Source organism: Rhinatrema bivittatum, chromosome 8 (assembly GCF_901001135.1).
Source record: "Rhinatrema bivittatum chromosome 8, aRhiBiv1.1, whole genome shotgun sequence".
Taxonomy (NCBI): domain Eukaryota; kingdom Metazoa; phylum Chordata; class Amphibia; order Gymnophiona; family Rhinatrematidae; genus Rhinatrema; species Rhinatrema bivittatum.
Genome location: NC_042622.1, coordinates 228,723,921 through 228,740,031, shown reverse-complemented (window position 1 = coordinate 228,740,031; position 16,111 = coordinate 228,723,921). Strand labels below are relative to the sequence as shown.

The following is a 16,111-nucleotide window of genomic DNA, read 5'->3' as shown; positions in this document are numbered from 1 at the left end:
GAAAGGAGAAGGCTGGGAGCAGTGGGGAGAAGAGGAGAGGGCTGGGAGCAGTGGGGAGAAGAGGAGAGGGCTAGGAGCAAGGCGAACAAGGCAAGGTCTGCTCCCCACCAAGAAAAACAACAAAGGCTCATTCCCACCCCCAAGCTCTTAACTCAGTTCCTTCCCTCCCCCCCCCCCAAGAAGAGAAACCTGATTCGTGGCAGGTGGAATTTGCAATATTTCCTTTCCGTGCCTCCTGGCACTGCTGTAATCTCCTTACTCACCCTCCATGCCCCTAAAGAACTAAGAGGACTACAGCCTTGCAATGACTGATTGTGGCAGCACAGGGGCACAGAAAGAAAGGCTTCACCAATGAGGCTTCTCTTCTGTTGCCAGTGGAAATTTTTTTTTGGGTGGGGGGCTGGATCCTGCAGGCTCTCCTCCTCTTCCACAATACCTATGAGAACTTGTACAATCTTTGAGGAGAGGGGGGAGTTAACAACCTGACACCCAATCCTATTAGAAACATGAATTTTACAACCATTGCTTGTGCAGGAAGATTAAACTTCCTGCAAAAAACTAACTTGTGAGCAGCAGCAGGCCAGTCATCAAGGCCCCAAGTCTTGAGCCTTGATTGAAATGCAAGCGGCAGCACTAAACTTGTGCTAATTCAACCTCTTTTTGTGTCTGTTACCGTGTGTCCAATATAAGCACACATTTTTCTGTAAAATATCCTGATACTAGGGAGATATTAAAGAGGAAGATTATATTAAACATCCAAATCAGTTAGGAGGAAAGTTCTTGTATTATTTGATTTGTTAATATCACAATCCCCTGATGCCTTATGCATCGCTGAAACTTGGCTTTCAGATGAAGATGCTGTGCTGATCAATCAACTGTGCCCACCTGATTATGGACCAAGTGTGAAACACAGAACCCAGCTAGCTTTTAGGGAGGAGTTAGCTCTGACAATGTGACAAATATCCCCCATGCCTTTTGACGGTTTTTTAATTATCTCTTCTATTATATATGTCTTCTTTATGCACCTCCAGGAGTTATGTCACTAAAAATTTTTCTCCTCTTATTGAATGTTGTCAACCTTAAAGTGAATTTGGAATCGTTGATTGTATTAGGCAATTTTAAACTTTACACTGATGCCATTCCAAATCCGTACCCTGTGATCAATTTCTGGATGTAATGACTGCTTGTGGGTGAAGCAAAATTTTTCATACCTCAGAGTCAGAGATATACTAGATTTAGAATTTTTAATTTAAATTTTTATTCTTTAGGGCCAGATGATGAGAAATACAATACTAAAATAATAAAATTCCCTTGTCAGATCATTGTTTCATTACTACAGAATGGTCCTGACTGATATTACCCAAAATGGGCTAAAAAAGTCTCAATTCATTCAGAAGCGAGGCTATTTGAATACAGATATATTTCAGGCCAAGACTGTTTCTGCTTACATGAACCTAAATTTCTCTGATGTTACAACAGCTGCGAATGGTATACTACTATACACACTGTGGTAGATGATGTAATACCATTCAGATCTGTTCCTTTATCGCATGGTTATAGTATTTCTTGGTATGCTCCATTTCTAGATCAAATGAAATGCCTGCTTCACAAATTTGAGTGCAAGTGGCAAAAATCGCAATTGGTATCAGATCTGACAGGTTATTAATCTCATCTTTGCCAGTACTTGTTACCGATCTTACAGAGAATACAGTATAAGGCATGCTGCATTGTACACAAAGCGATACATGGTCAAAAAACAGATTGGCTGAATTTTTTAATTCGGCTTCACACCCCAAAAAGATCATTAAGATCAGCCAATAAGGGACTATTGCAAATCTCGTCAGTAAATTCAGCCCACCTCATACTAGTACGAGATAGATCCATCTCTATTGCTGGTCCCTGTATTTGGAATACAATGCCCGTTGAACTACATCTGGAAACTGAATTTAAGGCGTTTAAGAAAGCACTGAAGACTTGGCTCTTTGAGCAGGCTTACGCAGACCATTTAGAGGAAAGAAGTAGTTAGAACGAATAAGCGATTATCCTACGTTTTTTTGGGTTTTTTTCTACCCGTCCTTTATTAATAATTTTATTTTGTTTGAATATCTTATTGTATTTTAACTATCAGAATTTATTGTTGCTTTATGATTTTATGATTCTATGATGTGAACGGTTGTGATGTTTCTTGCGAATAACGGTATACAAAATTTTAAATAAATAAATTTAGTAGACTCAAATTATGGCAATCAAGCTGACCCACAGGCACTATTGGTTCCCTCGAACTGTGAAAGGTTTGCTTTGCACTTTGAGAGAAACTTATTTCCACAAAGCTGCAGTGTTTTCCACTTAATTTTGAATTTGTAAGCACTGAGCCAAACTAGGAGGAATTTTGTTTGGTCTCTACTTTTGAGGTTATTCAAAAACATGAATGATACATCCTGTCCACTTAACCCATGCAATACTAAAAAAGTTATAAGAGAAGATATTGCATTGGTTTTGACCAGGATTATTAATCTTTCCTTATCCAAAAGACATCTTCCGGATGTCCTTAAACATGCCTCAGTTCATCCCATGCTTAAAACTGTCCCTTAATTATAAATGTCTCTTGAACTACTGGCCTATTTTATCACTTCCGTTTCTAAAATAATGGAGATGATTGTTCTTAAGCAACTAAATGACTACATGGAAGATTCTCCTATTTTAGACCCCTTCCAGTTTGGCTTTAGAAAATCTCTGAATACAGAACTATTGCTAATTTCCACTGTTGATGTCATCTGACAGTTTCGAGTCCAGACAGATTTGTTTATGTTGCATTAGACATATCTGCTTCATTTGACACTGTCAATCATGACATTCTTTTACACTGGTTGAAAATGTTTGGATTTGCTAGAAAGGTTCTTTCCTGGTTTAAATCGTCTCTTTCCAACAGTCAGTAGCAGACTTGGATTTCTTCTGCTATTACAACTGGCTGTTACCCTTTTATGCATTTACTTAGCTCCTCTCTGCTATATTTTAGCCTCCCTTGATGTATTTTAGTGTCTGCATGCTGACAATATTCAGGTATATAAAGTCAAGAGGCCGTCAATGAAGAGTGGGTAGCTCGCCAGAATGACGGCTACTGCCTGGAGATAATACCCTTATTCAATAAACATACACATGGTTACTGTGACTCCAACATCGCTCTAAGCTTCAACAGCAAGAGGAAATGTGGAAAAAAGGATTTGCACTCACAAAGCGGGGAGTAGCTGGCTTGTTACGGCGGTTACTACCCCAAACCAAATAAGCCTGATACTTCACTTTCAATGCATATCCAGCATAGCTCTCTGCTTCAACGGCAGGGGAGAAGAAAAACTGATACTTCACGCATATCCAGCATAGCTCTCTGCTTCAACGGCAGGGGAGAGAAGAAAAACGGATACTTCACGCATATCCAGCATAGCTCTCTGCTTCAATGGCAGGGGAGAAGAAAAATGGATACTTCACGCATATCCAGCATAGCTCTCTGCTTCAACAGCAGGGGAGAAGAAAAACGGATACTTCACGCATATCCAGCAAAGCTCCCTGCTTCAACGGCAGGGGAGAAGAAAAACGGATACTTCACGCATATCCAGCATAGCTCCCTGCTTCAACGGCAGGGGGAAGAAAAACAACCAATAAGGGCTGAAAAACATAGTCTGGGTAAAACAAATAAGCATGGGTGTAGCTTGCTTATTGCGGGCGGTTACTACCCCTACTACCCCTAACTAATCAAGCTTGATATTTCACTTGGATGCAGCTCCATCACTGCTCTCTACATTAATGGTGGGGGTGGAAGGGAAATAGAACCGAAGAGCTAAGAGAAACAGATAAGTATGAGAAAAAGATGTGTGAAGCTTGCTGGGCAGACTGGATGGGCCGTTTGGTCTTCTTCTGCCGTCGTTTCTATGTTTCTATGTATTTTTTCCAATTCAATCATCATGGGATGCTACTATTCAATTTGTGTCTTTTTGCATTTCCACTATTAAGACCTGGCTTTCTCCTAAGGAAAACAAAATTATCAGGTAAGTAATTTCTCCATTTCCTAATGTGTAGCCAGATGGACTCAGGACCAATGAGATGTACAAAAGCTACTCCCGAATGGGGCAGGAGTTTACCCGTGGTCCGGTTAGCACCGCCCTCGCAAAGGCTGCGTCCTCTTGGGCTTGGACCTCAAGACGATAGAACCTGGAGAAGGTATGCAAGGAAGACCATGTCCCTGCTCGGCAGATGTTGATGGGAGATAGTTTAGCTACCGCCCAGGATACTGTCTGGGCCCTAGTTGAAATGAGCTTTAACCTGAAGGGGTAAAGGCTTCCCTGCCTCTACATACGCTCCTGTGATCACTTCACTGATCCAGCAAGCTATGGTAGTTTGCGAAGCTGCTTCGCCTTGTTTCCTTCCACCGTGAACAACAAACAAGCAGTCCGTCTTGCGCAGCAGCTCTGAAAATTCCAGATACTGTACTAAAAGCCTACTGACGGTTAAGTGGTGTAGGAGGCGGTAGTCTTCCATATCCTTACGTCTATCTAGAGACAGTAAGGAAATTGACTGGTTCAAGTGAAACTCTTTACCTTAGGCAAGAAGGAAGGAACGGTGCGAAGCTAACATTCTTGGAGTCAACTGGAGGAACGGCTCCCAACACGACGACGCCTGTAGTTCAGAGGTGCGACTAGCCGAGCATATCGCCACTATAGGGGGACCGGCCACATTAAGGGTGGTTGGAGGTGTTTAACCCCTTTTAGGAAACAGACCAAGTCTGGATGTGTCGACAGGCAGCCTCCGCTCACCTCTCCCCTGAAACAGGAGAGCGCCACCACCTGGATCTTCAAGGAGTTGAGGGACAACCCTTTGTTCAGGCCATCCTATAAAACTTCCAGAATCATGGAGATCTTGGTCATCCAAGGGGGGTACTCCATGTTCCTCGCACCAGGCCTCAAATATTCTCCAGATCCACGTGTATACCAAGGACATCGAGAACTTCCGCGTACAGATCAAAGTGGCAATTACAGCCAAGTATCCATGCTTCGTCAGGCGAGCCCTCAAGGGAAAAACTGAGTTGGGTCCTCGTGAAGGACCAGACTTTGCTGGAGATGGTCCCTCTGTGGAGGATGGCATGGGGGCTCTCCACCAGAAGCCTCCGCATGTCTGAGCCAATCCAAGGCTACCAGGACTAACCCTCTGTGGCATTCGATCTTGCAAATGACCTTGCCCTTTAGGAGCCATAGAGGGAAGGAGTACAGCCAGCCCCTCCTCTGGCCAGGTCTGGACAAGTGCATCAATTCCTTGGGAGCGCTAATCTCTTCTACGACTGAATAATCGGGGGAATTTCACACTGTGAAATGTGGCCAGTAGATCGATGGATGGAAGGCCCCAGCGATCTACTAGAAGTTGGAAGGCTCTGGTCGACAACACCCATTCTCCTGGATCCAGGATCTCCTTGCTGAGAAAGTCTGCTCGGACGTTGTCTTTTCCCGCGATGTGGGAGGCCGAGATCCCTTGTAGATTTAGCTCTGCCCATTCCATAAGGGGGTCTATTTCCAGAGAGACTTGGTGGCTTTTGGTTCCTCCCTGGCGGTTGATGTAGGCTACTGTTGCATTGTCCGACATCATGCAACTGCCTGGCCCTGGAGTCTGTGACTGAACTGCAGACATGCTAATCTTCCAGGCGGTTTATGTTCCAGTGAGCCTCTTCCTTGGTCCATCGCCCCTGGGTTGTCAATTACTGACACACGAGCTCCCCACCCTCTGAGGCTTGCATCAATCATGAGGACTAGCCAGTTCGGTAGGGACAGGGTTACACCCTTGCTTAGGTGGACTTCCTGTAGCCACCACTGGAGCCGAGAACATACTTCCATTGGTAGATGGAGTTGAATCGAGTAGTCTTGACACACTGGGTTCCAACGTGACATCAGGGAGCACTGGAGTGGCCACATGTGTGCCCTCGTCCACAGTACAACCTCCAGGGTTGATGCCATCAGGCAGAGGACCTGGAAATAGCTCCACACAGTGGGGTGCATTGTGTTCGTTAACCGACACACTTGGCACATTGGCTTCCTTATCCTCAAGGGAGGGAGGAAGACACTGTCCTGCTTGGTGTCAAACCGGACTCCCAGGTACTCTTAAGGACAGGGAGGGCTTGAGGCTGTTCTTATGCATGTTCACGACCCTGAAGCAGGGACGTGACCCTGCTTGTCACCTAGAGGCTCTCTTCCAACAACTTTGCCCGGATCAGCCAGTCATCTAAGTAAGGGTGCACCAGGATCCCTTCTTTCCTCAGTGTTGCCGCCACAATCACCAAAGTTTTGGAGAATGTTCTGGGGGCATTGCTAGGACAAAGAGCAACTCCCGGAACTGATAATTGTGGCCCAGTACCGCAAAGCGTAGGAAACACTGGTGGTCTTAATGAATTGGAATATGAATAGAGGCCTCCGAGAGGTCCATGGAGGTTAAAAATCTGCCGGTTGTACAGCCATGACGGAGCAAAGAGTTTCTCCACAGAAGTGAATTATCTGCAGATGACGACTGACACTCTTGAGGTCCAGGATGGAGAGAAATAAACCCTCCTTCTTGGGTACGATGAAACAGATAGAGTAACACCTTGTATTTTTCTGGGATGTAGGTACTGGAGTTATAGCCCTCAAACTGAGGAGCCTTATCAATGTAGATTCCACTGCCAGTTTCTTGTGCTGGGAGTGGCAAGGCGACATCATGAACCTGCCCAAAGGGTTGCTGCAAAATTCCAGTGTATCCTTCTCGTATGATGTCCAATACCCATTTGTCAGACGTGATCTCGATCCACTGCTGATAGGAGGCAGACTATCCCTCTTCTATCTCATCTCGTGGAAAGGTCAGCCAAATTTCAATGGGAAGTTCGGGTCAAACCCGAGCCCGAACCAGTTCCTCTTTTTGGTTGTCGGCTCCAAAAGGACTGAGGCCTATCCGAGAGTCGAGATATCCGAAATGAGTTTCTGTAGGGCCGAAAGCGCTGGCAGCCACTGCTGACCTCTCATGGGCGAGGGGGTGCTGCAACCTCTTATCTTCCAGTAGCCGTGGCCCTGAAGATTCACCTCATTTACTGTCCAACTTTTCCAACTTGCTTCCAAATAGGAGGGATCCCTTAAAGAGTATCTTTGTGAGGTTTGCCTTAGAGGTTGCGTCCACCGACCAATTTCGCAGCCCATAGCTATCTTCTGGCTGCCACCACTGAGGCTACTCCTCTGGCCGAGGTACGCAAGAGGTCAGAGCTTGCATATGGATAGGAAGGCTGTGGTAGGCTCCATTGCCTCTCTGGAATGCGCCCCTGGGCTATCTGCCTCTCTCAAGAGAGAAGCAGACATGAGCGAGCCACCAGAGCACAAAAGGAAGCAATTTGCAGTGTCATTGCTGTCACTTCAAAGGCTTGCTTAAGGATGGACTCCAACTGCCTACCATGCGCATCCTTCAAGGCCGCTCCTTGCTCTACTACGATAGTTTGCTTCGAAACGGAGCACATCAGGGAGTCCACTTTTGGGAAACACGGGCATTCTCTGGCCGTCGGATCCAGAGGGTACAGGGCTTCCAATGCCCAACCTCCTTTAAAGCTGGCTTCCGGGGCATCCCACTCCAGGTCAATCAACTCCTGGATGGCTTCCAGCATCAGAAAATAGCAAGAGACTTTCCGTATAGGAAAGTCCCAGGATGGGATTTTTCTTTGGTTCAGTCATAGGGTCAGTGTGAGGAACACAGAGTCTTCAGGGTCTGGGAAACCAGGGCCAGCAATGCATCTTTGTGGAAAAAAATGTAGCATGGTCTGAAATGGCTCCAAGCATGGAGGGATTTCCCAATCCTCCGAGTCTGCATCCCCTTAGTCATCCGTGGTGTCTGAGTCTCTGTCCAAGATACCCTTGGTGAGGCGATGCATGTCAATGGGGCTGGGAGGGCAAGGTCTTCCCAGCTGGGGCTCAGTCCAGGCAGGGGCAGCAGCTGACTACGCTTAAACAAAGTCTTGAAGGCCCTGAAAGAATTCCACCCAAGAAAAGGTCACCGGTTCCATACCTAGCCCAGGAGGAACTGGGATAGGTGCCGCTGAACTGCCCTCTCCCGAGGAGGATGCAGCCCCAGGATTGTTCAAATCCGGGGTGCTGCTGGATAAGGTCATGGCTGATCCGTCCTCTGACTGGGAAAGGCTGAGCTTGGAGACGTTCTGAGAGTCCAGCCCTCCCTGGGCCTTCTCACAGTGCTGTCACAGGAAGGATTCTAGGTCAGACTGTGCAGCCCTAATATGGTAGGCAGCTTGTGCTTCTTTATTGCCAGAGCTATAGTATAGTGTAGCTTGTGCGTTCAGCCAGCTAGCACTTGGACACGAGTGTGCACAAATCCACCTTGACGCACGAAAGTATAAGCGTCCAGTTGTGCGCGAATATATGCGTGTACTTGTGCGCGCACAGTAGGGCTGGCCCGCACCGTGGGTACCAAAGGTCCATGGGGAAAATGGCGTTGCACAAAACAGCGCACAAGATGGCACCCCCGCAGCCAGCCACATGTAGTGCCTAACGAGCCTGAAGCAGGGCCTAGCCTATCGGAGGACTGCTCAACTCGCTTGGAAATCCCCTTCCCTTGCCCCAACGGGATCAGGAACGTTGTCAGTATGGCACACCAAGCAAGAGACCGAAGGAGAGACTTACCGGAGCCCTTCCACATCTCTGAATCAGAGGAGTCTTTTTTTTTTTTTTTTTTTACTTACCTGGGCTCAGCGCTGAGTATAGAGATGGTCTCTGGCTGTGGGCGGGGGGGGGGGGCTTAGGCCATTACTGCCGCGCTTGGCTTCCTGCACATGCTGCCTTTCAGCTGCTTCAGCAGCAAAGACCGTGCTGGGAACCAGCTACTGGACTAAGGCACACCTCTGAAGGATCTCGGAAATCACCTCAGGAGCTCTCAACTGGGGGAGGGACCTTTATTACTGCAGGAGAGCGGGGCGCGATCTTTCTCCAATTTAAAGGTTAATTTTTCTTCAACGAGTACTCAATTCCGCTAAACACCAATGCTGGTGTGGGGATAGCACATCCAAACCTGCTAGGAGAAGGAGAGATATTGAATGGCTGAGGTCACTGCAGGGGTATATCTAAGGTGTCGTAAGCTTTAAACCTGACTCCATCTCCATCTGCTAGCAGGGGAGCACATAACCCTGCCTGATCTAGAATTGTACACCACACATCTCTGTAAACAAAACTCTCCAAATTTTTCATGCATAATATCCATTAAAGAGAGGTTGGCCCCTTGCCCCCTCTTCTGTATATAGTATTTATTATATTTTATTTCATTTTATTTATATATTTATTGCTCCGTTCACCCCTTCTTTATTTTCCTACTCCAAGTTAAGGCTTCCTTGTTATAATGTAACTGTATGCTCCATATCTCTTGTTGATTGGTTAATTGTATATTCTGCTTAGTTCATTGTAAACCGAATTGATTTGATTTGTATCAAGAAAGTCGGTATATAAAAGCCTTAATAAATAAATAAAATAAAATAACCCATTGGTCCTGAGTCCATCTGGCTAGGAAATCAGAAATTTTTATTTCAAACACAAAGTCTTGGGGTCTTACTAGATTCTCAGTTATATATTCACCCACAAGTAAATATATTTATAAAGGCAAGTATATAAAATTTTTAAATCATTATTCAAAAAAATTATAAAAAAATTAAAAAATTAAAAAAAGATTCTGAGATAACCAATGTCCATGAAATGAATTAAAAACAGAACCACCCCTTCTGAAGCCTGGTGACTACCTGGATTTCTACTGATGAAAGCTGGTGGCCAAAACACTTTACTTGGTTACAATTGACCACTAAAGTATTTGCTGTACAGCTTTTGAAGCCTAGTTGGAGGGGGATGGTATGCCCATGCCAGTTACAGTGGGGAAAGGAAGGGTAGAGAAAGGGAAGTGATTTGTTTTAGGCTGACATATTCTTACTAATTTACTGAGCCAGTCACTGCTGCTTTTTCTCACTTGATTAGGGTGCTAATGAATGCCTTCCTGAAGTGAGAAATGACTTTTTCTCACTACAGATGTGCTAATTAGAGCACAAACCTAGAATATAGGGGTGACTAGCAGAGTGGTGATACTTGCCAGTTTTATAATTTTAATGAGGACCCAATTATTGGTTGATGATGTCATCAGCTTAAAAAAAAGTGGAGCAAGGGAAAGGTAATTTTTGGGATTGCGTCTTGCCAGTTCACAAATGACATTCACTGCAGCAGACTGGACACCTGGGAAAACAAGACAGGGAAAATAAATCCAGTTAATGGGATAAATCTTCATAGACATGCAAATTCTCGGCTCGATACAGTAAGGCCGCGGTAAAAACAGTGCGGCAGTGTCAGGCGCACCCTTCCTCCCCGCACGCACAGTTCTCCTGACCTAACGCCTGATTCTCTCTTCTAATCGCATGCAAATGCATGCCGCGGCTGTGAAGCGTTAGGGAAGGGTTATGCCCGCGCAACCCATTTTACTGTATAGGCGCTGTAACAGCGCCTATACAGTAACCTGGGTGCACTGGTACCTGTCATTTCAAATGACATTTGAAATGACAGGCACCAGGAAGTGTAAAAAAGTGTAAAAAGTGTAAAAAACAAAAAACCTGTGTGTTATATAAAAAAATAAAAAAATTTTAAATACCTGTCGGAGGGCCGTGGGTCCAGGCGGCCAGTGGGCGGCGGGCAGCCATCAGCGGCATCCGGTAGTCCCTTCTCCCGATTTTGCACGGGCATTCATCCAGGCAGAGGGAGCCGACGGCGAACGACCTCCGGCTCCCCCTGCCTGGATGAGCGCCAAAATCGCACGGGCGGGTCGGCAGCGGGAGCGAGATCCGGGGGGCGAGTAGCGGCAGCGTGTTCGATCGGGCAGGTAGGTGGGAAAAAAAGATGGCCGCCTGCACGGGGGAAAGCTGCAATTGGCCGCTGAAGACGTGACGTCACACCCTGTGACGCCAAACGTCGTGACGTCACGTCTTCAGCGGCCAATTGCACGCTTTTCCCTTGCAGGCGGCCATCTTTTTTTTGCCACCTACCTGCCTGCCCGATCGAACACGCTGCCGCTACTCGCTCCCCGGATCTCGCTGCCGCCCCTGGATCCTGCTGCCGCTGCCCCCCCGGACCCCGCTGCCCCCCCGGACCCCGCTGCTGCCTACCCGCTGCCGCCCCCCGCTGCCGCCCCGCCCGTGCGATTTTGGCGCTCATCCAGGCAGGGGGAGCCGGAGGTCGTTCGCCGTCGGCTCCCTCTGCCTGGATGAATGCCCGTGCGAAATCGGGAGGAAGGGAGAAGGGACTACCGGATGCCGCTGATGGCTGCCCGCCGCCCACCGGCCGCCTGGACCCACGGCCCTCCGACAGGTATTTAAAATTGTTTTATTTTTTTATATAACACACAGGTTGTTTGTTTTTTACACTTTTTACACTTACCGTAGCAGGCCCGAGCCTTGCTACTTTTTCGTTTGTTTTTTTTTTTGCTTCGGGAGGAGGGGACCGGACGGGGCTGCAGGAGACCGGACGGGACCAGGGCGGGTAAGCAATGTTTTTACACTACACTACACTAACTCCTACTAGGGGGGAGGCGGTAAACTAGCAGGTTAAGGCCGCGGCAGAACAGCGGGTTACGGAGGAGATAATATCAGCGCCCGTTACAGTATCGCAGGGGAATAGCTAATTCCTTCATTATACAGCTTTTTCGTTCATTTACATGCTGGGTGCGGAAAGGGTTTAGGAAAGGGTTTAGGAAGCGCTAAGGACGCGTGAAACTGGAGACTGTATGCACGTTACAGACGGGGAATCTTTAACTCAACGTTACTGTATCGACCTGTAAGTAAGGAAAGATGTCAAGAACAGTAGTTTTGATTATTCACTCACAGACAACGGTTTTGCTAAAGGATTATCAAAAATTACTTTGTCTCGCCATCTTATAGGAGAGTGACAACCCAAAAACACCTACCAGAGAATATTACAGTATGAACCATTTTCACTAATTGTTCCAGAGCGTTTACGTTACTTACACCTACTGAATATAGGTAGGCTACTTTTAGCAAAATTATCAACAAGCTACAGGTACTAAAATATTTACAAAATAGAATGCTGAAAAGTATGAGTGGACCATAAAAACTCAGCAACCATAAACGATTTCTGTACATCTCAACTCCTTCCTAGGCTATTTTTTCTAAATTAATTTATATGGCATACTGAGAACTAAAATGGAAACAGAAAAAAGAAACCTCATTTAGAAAAGCAGAAAAAAAACCAAAACCAACCAGGATCAGGATCTTCCAGTTTCTCTTTAAGACGAGGGAATGCAGGGCGGAGGGATTCTGGATATCTCAGGAACACTTTGTACATGATCAGAACAGACTTCTTTCTGATGTAAGGTTTTGTGTGGGACATCTGTCAGGAAAACAACTGTGGTCAGTACCTGCACTCACAAGAAAATTGTGTCAGTTTGTTAGATTCCTGGACTCCTGCTGCAGTACAGTATGTTGGATTATGCACAAAGTTTTACCTATGAATGTGCATACATTTTTTGTGTGCAGACTTTATATTCAGTGCAGCAAATTTTTTTTAATCTATAATTTTACAAATTTTTAACAAGCATTTACATCTTACATAGATAAATCAAGGGCAAAACTACAATATATGGAACAAAAAGTAATACTAGGAAAACAATAGTAGTAGTAGAGTCTTAACTAAAACCCAAAGGGATGAGAAGGCCTTATGAAAAAACTCTTCAAGGAAAATTAAAAAAAGAAAAAAAATTCTGCATAGTATATATATTCAGTTACCTCCACATATTACATCTTACACTAGCTATGGGGTATTTGCTGGGAGATATGCAATTCTACTATTTAAAAGAAGCTTTAATTGAGATAGGAACACATTTGTTTTCTATGAACTATCTAATTTTACTAACATTTAACTGGATATCTTAGAAAAATTCTCCCCCCAAACCCATAACAGTTTCTCTATATTGAAGAAAATCTTCTTCTAGCCTGAGTCTATCTAGACACATCTGGAAAAATATGAAACCTATGACCAAAGAACGAAGCATCCTTATTAGGAAGGGGAAAAAAAGCACCGCATAATTAAATTTTTTAAAATAATTTTTATTCATGTATTACAGATTAAATACAGTACATAACAGGGGTACAAATGTTTCTTCCACATCAAAAAGAAAAACATGATTATATCTCAAGTAAACAGAGGAGGAAATCTAGAAATGTCCCAGATCTTCAACTTTCAACAAGTTTTAATTTTTAAACCCTTCCCCCCCCTCCAGGGAAAATTCGGACTAATATTCACCAATATAGTATAAAAGAGAGTCACGCATACCCAGCATTATAATTCGCATGTCAAATGGAGCGAGTTTACAGAACTGACCAGACTAGTCATGGTACATAGCATAACCCCAAAGACCAATTCAGGAGAACCCTCACTGTATAAGCAGGAAACAACTTCCCAAAATAAAACATGATTAACATGTAGACCTTGGCATGCTGAGATTTTGCCACTGCCAATAATTCCTCCATGATTTTTCAAATCTACATAACATCCTTTTTAATGGCAGTCAATTTTTCTATATAATAAATCCAATGTAGATGAATCAAAGGAGGGGGATATTGCATTCCTCCATTCCCGGGCCAATGTACACCGCACCACCTGTATAACAGTCTTTAAGAATAGGTATTGCGGTTTGGAGATGGTATCAGTGGGGAAATTTAAGAGGGCCAATTTAGGTGTCAGTGAAAGAGGTACGCTTAAAAGAGTTTGAAGCCACCCCTCAACCCTCCGCCAGAGAGGTTGTATGATTAAGGCAGGACCACCACATATGGACGTAGTCCCCTTTCTGCCCGCAGTTTCTCCAGCATAAGTCGCTAGTATTGGGAAACATTTTATGCATCTTTACTGGTGTAATATACCATCCAAATAGCAGCTTATAGCTATTTTCTAATAGGAAGGCCAAGAGAGAACTTCGGCTGGTCTGTTGAAAACACGTCCCAATCCTCTGAGGTAAACCCCAATGCCAAGTCTTTTTCCCACTTAATCATAAACTTGGCAATATAATCACCCACCACATTTAAGATAACATACAATTTTGAAATAACTTCACTAGATGAGAAGTCTCACATAACCCCTCAAACAATGACTTGCCTTTGGATAAATCATCCCAAACAGTTTTAGTGAGCAAAAAGTGCGGTATGTACCAGGTCGGAGGTCGCATCCCTGAGGAATGATACTGCTGGTTCTAGTGCTTCGACGGGCGTGGTAGCGTTCCTGGTCTTAGATAAACAGGCACGTGTCACCATGGCACAGTAGGCAGCGATCTGTAGCGTCATAGCTAAAACGTCGAATGACTGAGGATGGATTCCAGATGTCTGTCCTGGGCATCCTTGAGTGCCGATCCTCCCTCGACTGGGATGGTAGTGCGCTTAGCGACCGCGCAGACCATGGCATCCACTTTGGGGAATGCCGGGAGATCTTTGGCGGCGGGGTCCAGGGGGTACATGGCTGCCAGGATCCACCCCCCCCCCCCCCGTTGAACATGGCCTCCGGAGACTCCCATTCCAGGTCAATCAGCTGTTGGACGGCTTGTAGCAAAGGAAAATGGCGGGAGGCCTGACCAAGTCCCTCGAGGAGGGGGTTCGTCTTCAGTTCCCCATGGCACTTGTGCCTGGGACAGTGAACTTTCAAGCTGTGCGCCACGAGGTCTGAAAGCTCGTCTTTGGCGAGGAACTGCCTCATAGTTCGGTAGGGTTCTCTTCCTGGAGGGATTTCTCCTTTCTCCAGGGAGTCTTGATCCTCGTCCGAGGTGTCCGTGTCCCCAGTGCTGGAGCTTTCGGGCAGGCGAGGCACTTCTCTGGGTTTAGAGGGTCCCAGGATGTTAGGGTCCTCTGGGGGAGGCTGTGGTTGTGTCATCAGGGACGCCGGTTGCATGTGGACAAAGGTATGTAGGTCTTTGAAGAATTCTACCCAGGATAAAGATGCTGGGTCCCCGGGGAGCCCCGTTTGAAGGAGGCTCCCGCTGGGGGTAGCGAGGTCCAGTGTACTGTCGGTGGATCCGGATCCCAGTACCAGCTGGGGAGGACCTGGGGCTGGATCACCCAGGGCCTCCTCGCACTGTATACACAAGGCCGTGGCCTCTTCGTGCTGCGCAGCTCTAATGTGGCATGCTGGGCAGAGGCCATGGGCCTTAAGCTTCTTGTCCGGTGGTGCCATGGTTTGTGTGCGGCGAAAAACTCAGGCTTGTGCGTTCAGGCGTACGCCGGGAGGCTGAGTTATGCACTCTAGGTGCTCCGAAGTTGTGCGTGTAGGTTGGATTCGTGCTCAAAAAGATGTGCACGCCGCTGTGCGCACGGGGTTTACTTATGCGCACGGTACAGTTGAGCATGTGGCTGTGCACCCAGCGCCCTTGTGCGCACTGCACTTATGCGCATGCCGGTGTACGCACAGCTCGCCTCTGTGCACACAGAACGAATTGGCGGACAGGGTGGCAATCAAATGGAAATGGCGACGGCGACCAAGCAAGCAATATGGCGACCACCTCGGAGGGTCTCCACGAGGGAGGGTCCTCGTATCAAACCGGGGTCTAGCCCGGTTAGGGCTGATCAACCCGGTAGCACTAACGCCGGCTGGCGATCTGTGCGGCTATTCAAGCCTCGGAGACCGGAGACTTTTAAGAAGTTTCTACCTTAGCTTGTCTTGGCGTTTCCCAGTCTCGTTCCGGGCGGCCTCCAGCTGCGGGGGGAGAGGGAAATGTACCTTCACTGCCGCGCTTGAATTTGCACCCGCTGCCTCTCAGCCACACCCGATGCCGGGGGCTAAGTCCATGCCGGGGGCCGGCTGCTGGACTGAGGACTACCTCCGAGGGATCACGGAAATCACCTCAGGAATCTCGACTGGGGGAGGGACCCGTAGGTATCACCGCAGGAGAGCGGGGCTCGACTGAAGAGCTACGTTTTCTTCTTTGTTTTAGATTTCTTTGGTTAGAATACTCTAACACTGTGCAGGTGTGTATAGAGTCCCGAACTGCTATGGAGACGGAAAATACTGAAGAGCATGGCATCTTGCAGGGGTAT

General features: G+C 46.5%; 1 protein-coding gene across 2 annotated transcripts in view; it reads right to left on the bottom strand.

Moving 5' to 3' along the window:
• The window catches only part of AP3D1 (adaptor related protein complex 3 subunit delta 1), a 358,560-nt gene that overhangs the window by 218,888 nt on the left and 123,561 nt on the right, over positions 1–16,111 (bottom strand). For both annotated transcript variants that reach the window (XR_003858342.1, XM_029613909.1), the window contains exons 6-7: positions 12,296–12,425; positions 10,126–10,265 (exon numbers count right to left, since the gene is read on the bottom strand). Coding sequence is in view for 1 of the 2 variants with exons in the window: in XM_029613909.1 (XP_029469769.1) it covers positions 10,126–10,265; positions 12,296–12,425 (270 nt within the window). In the remaining variant the exon portion in view is untranslated. The remainder of the gene's footprint in view (positions 1–10,125; positions 10,266–12,295; positions 12,426–16,111) is intronic.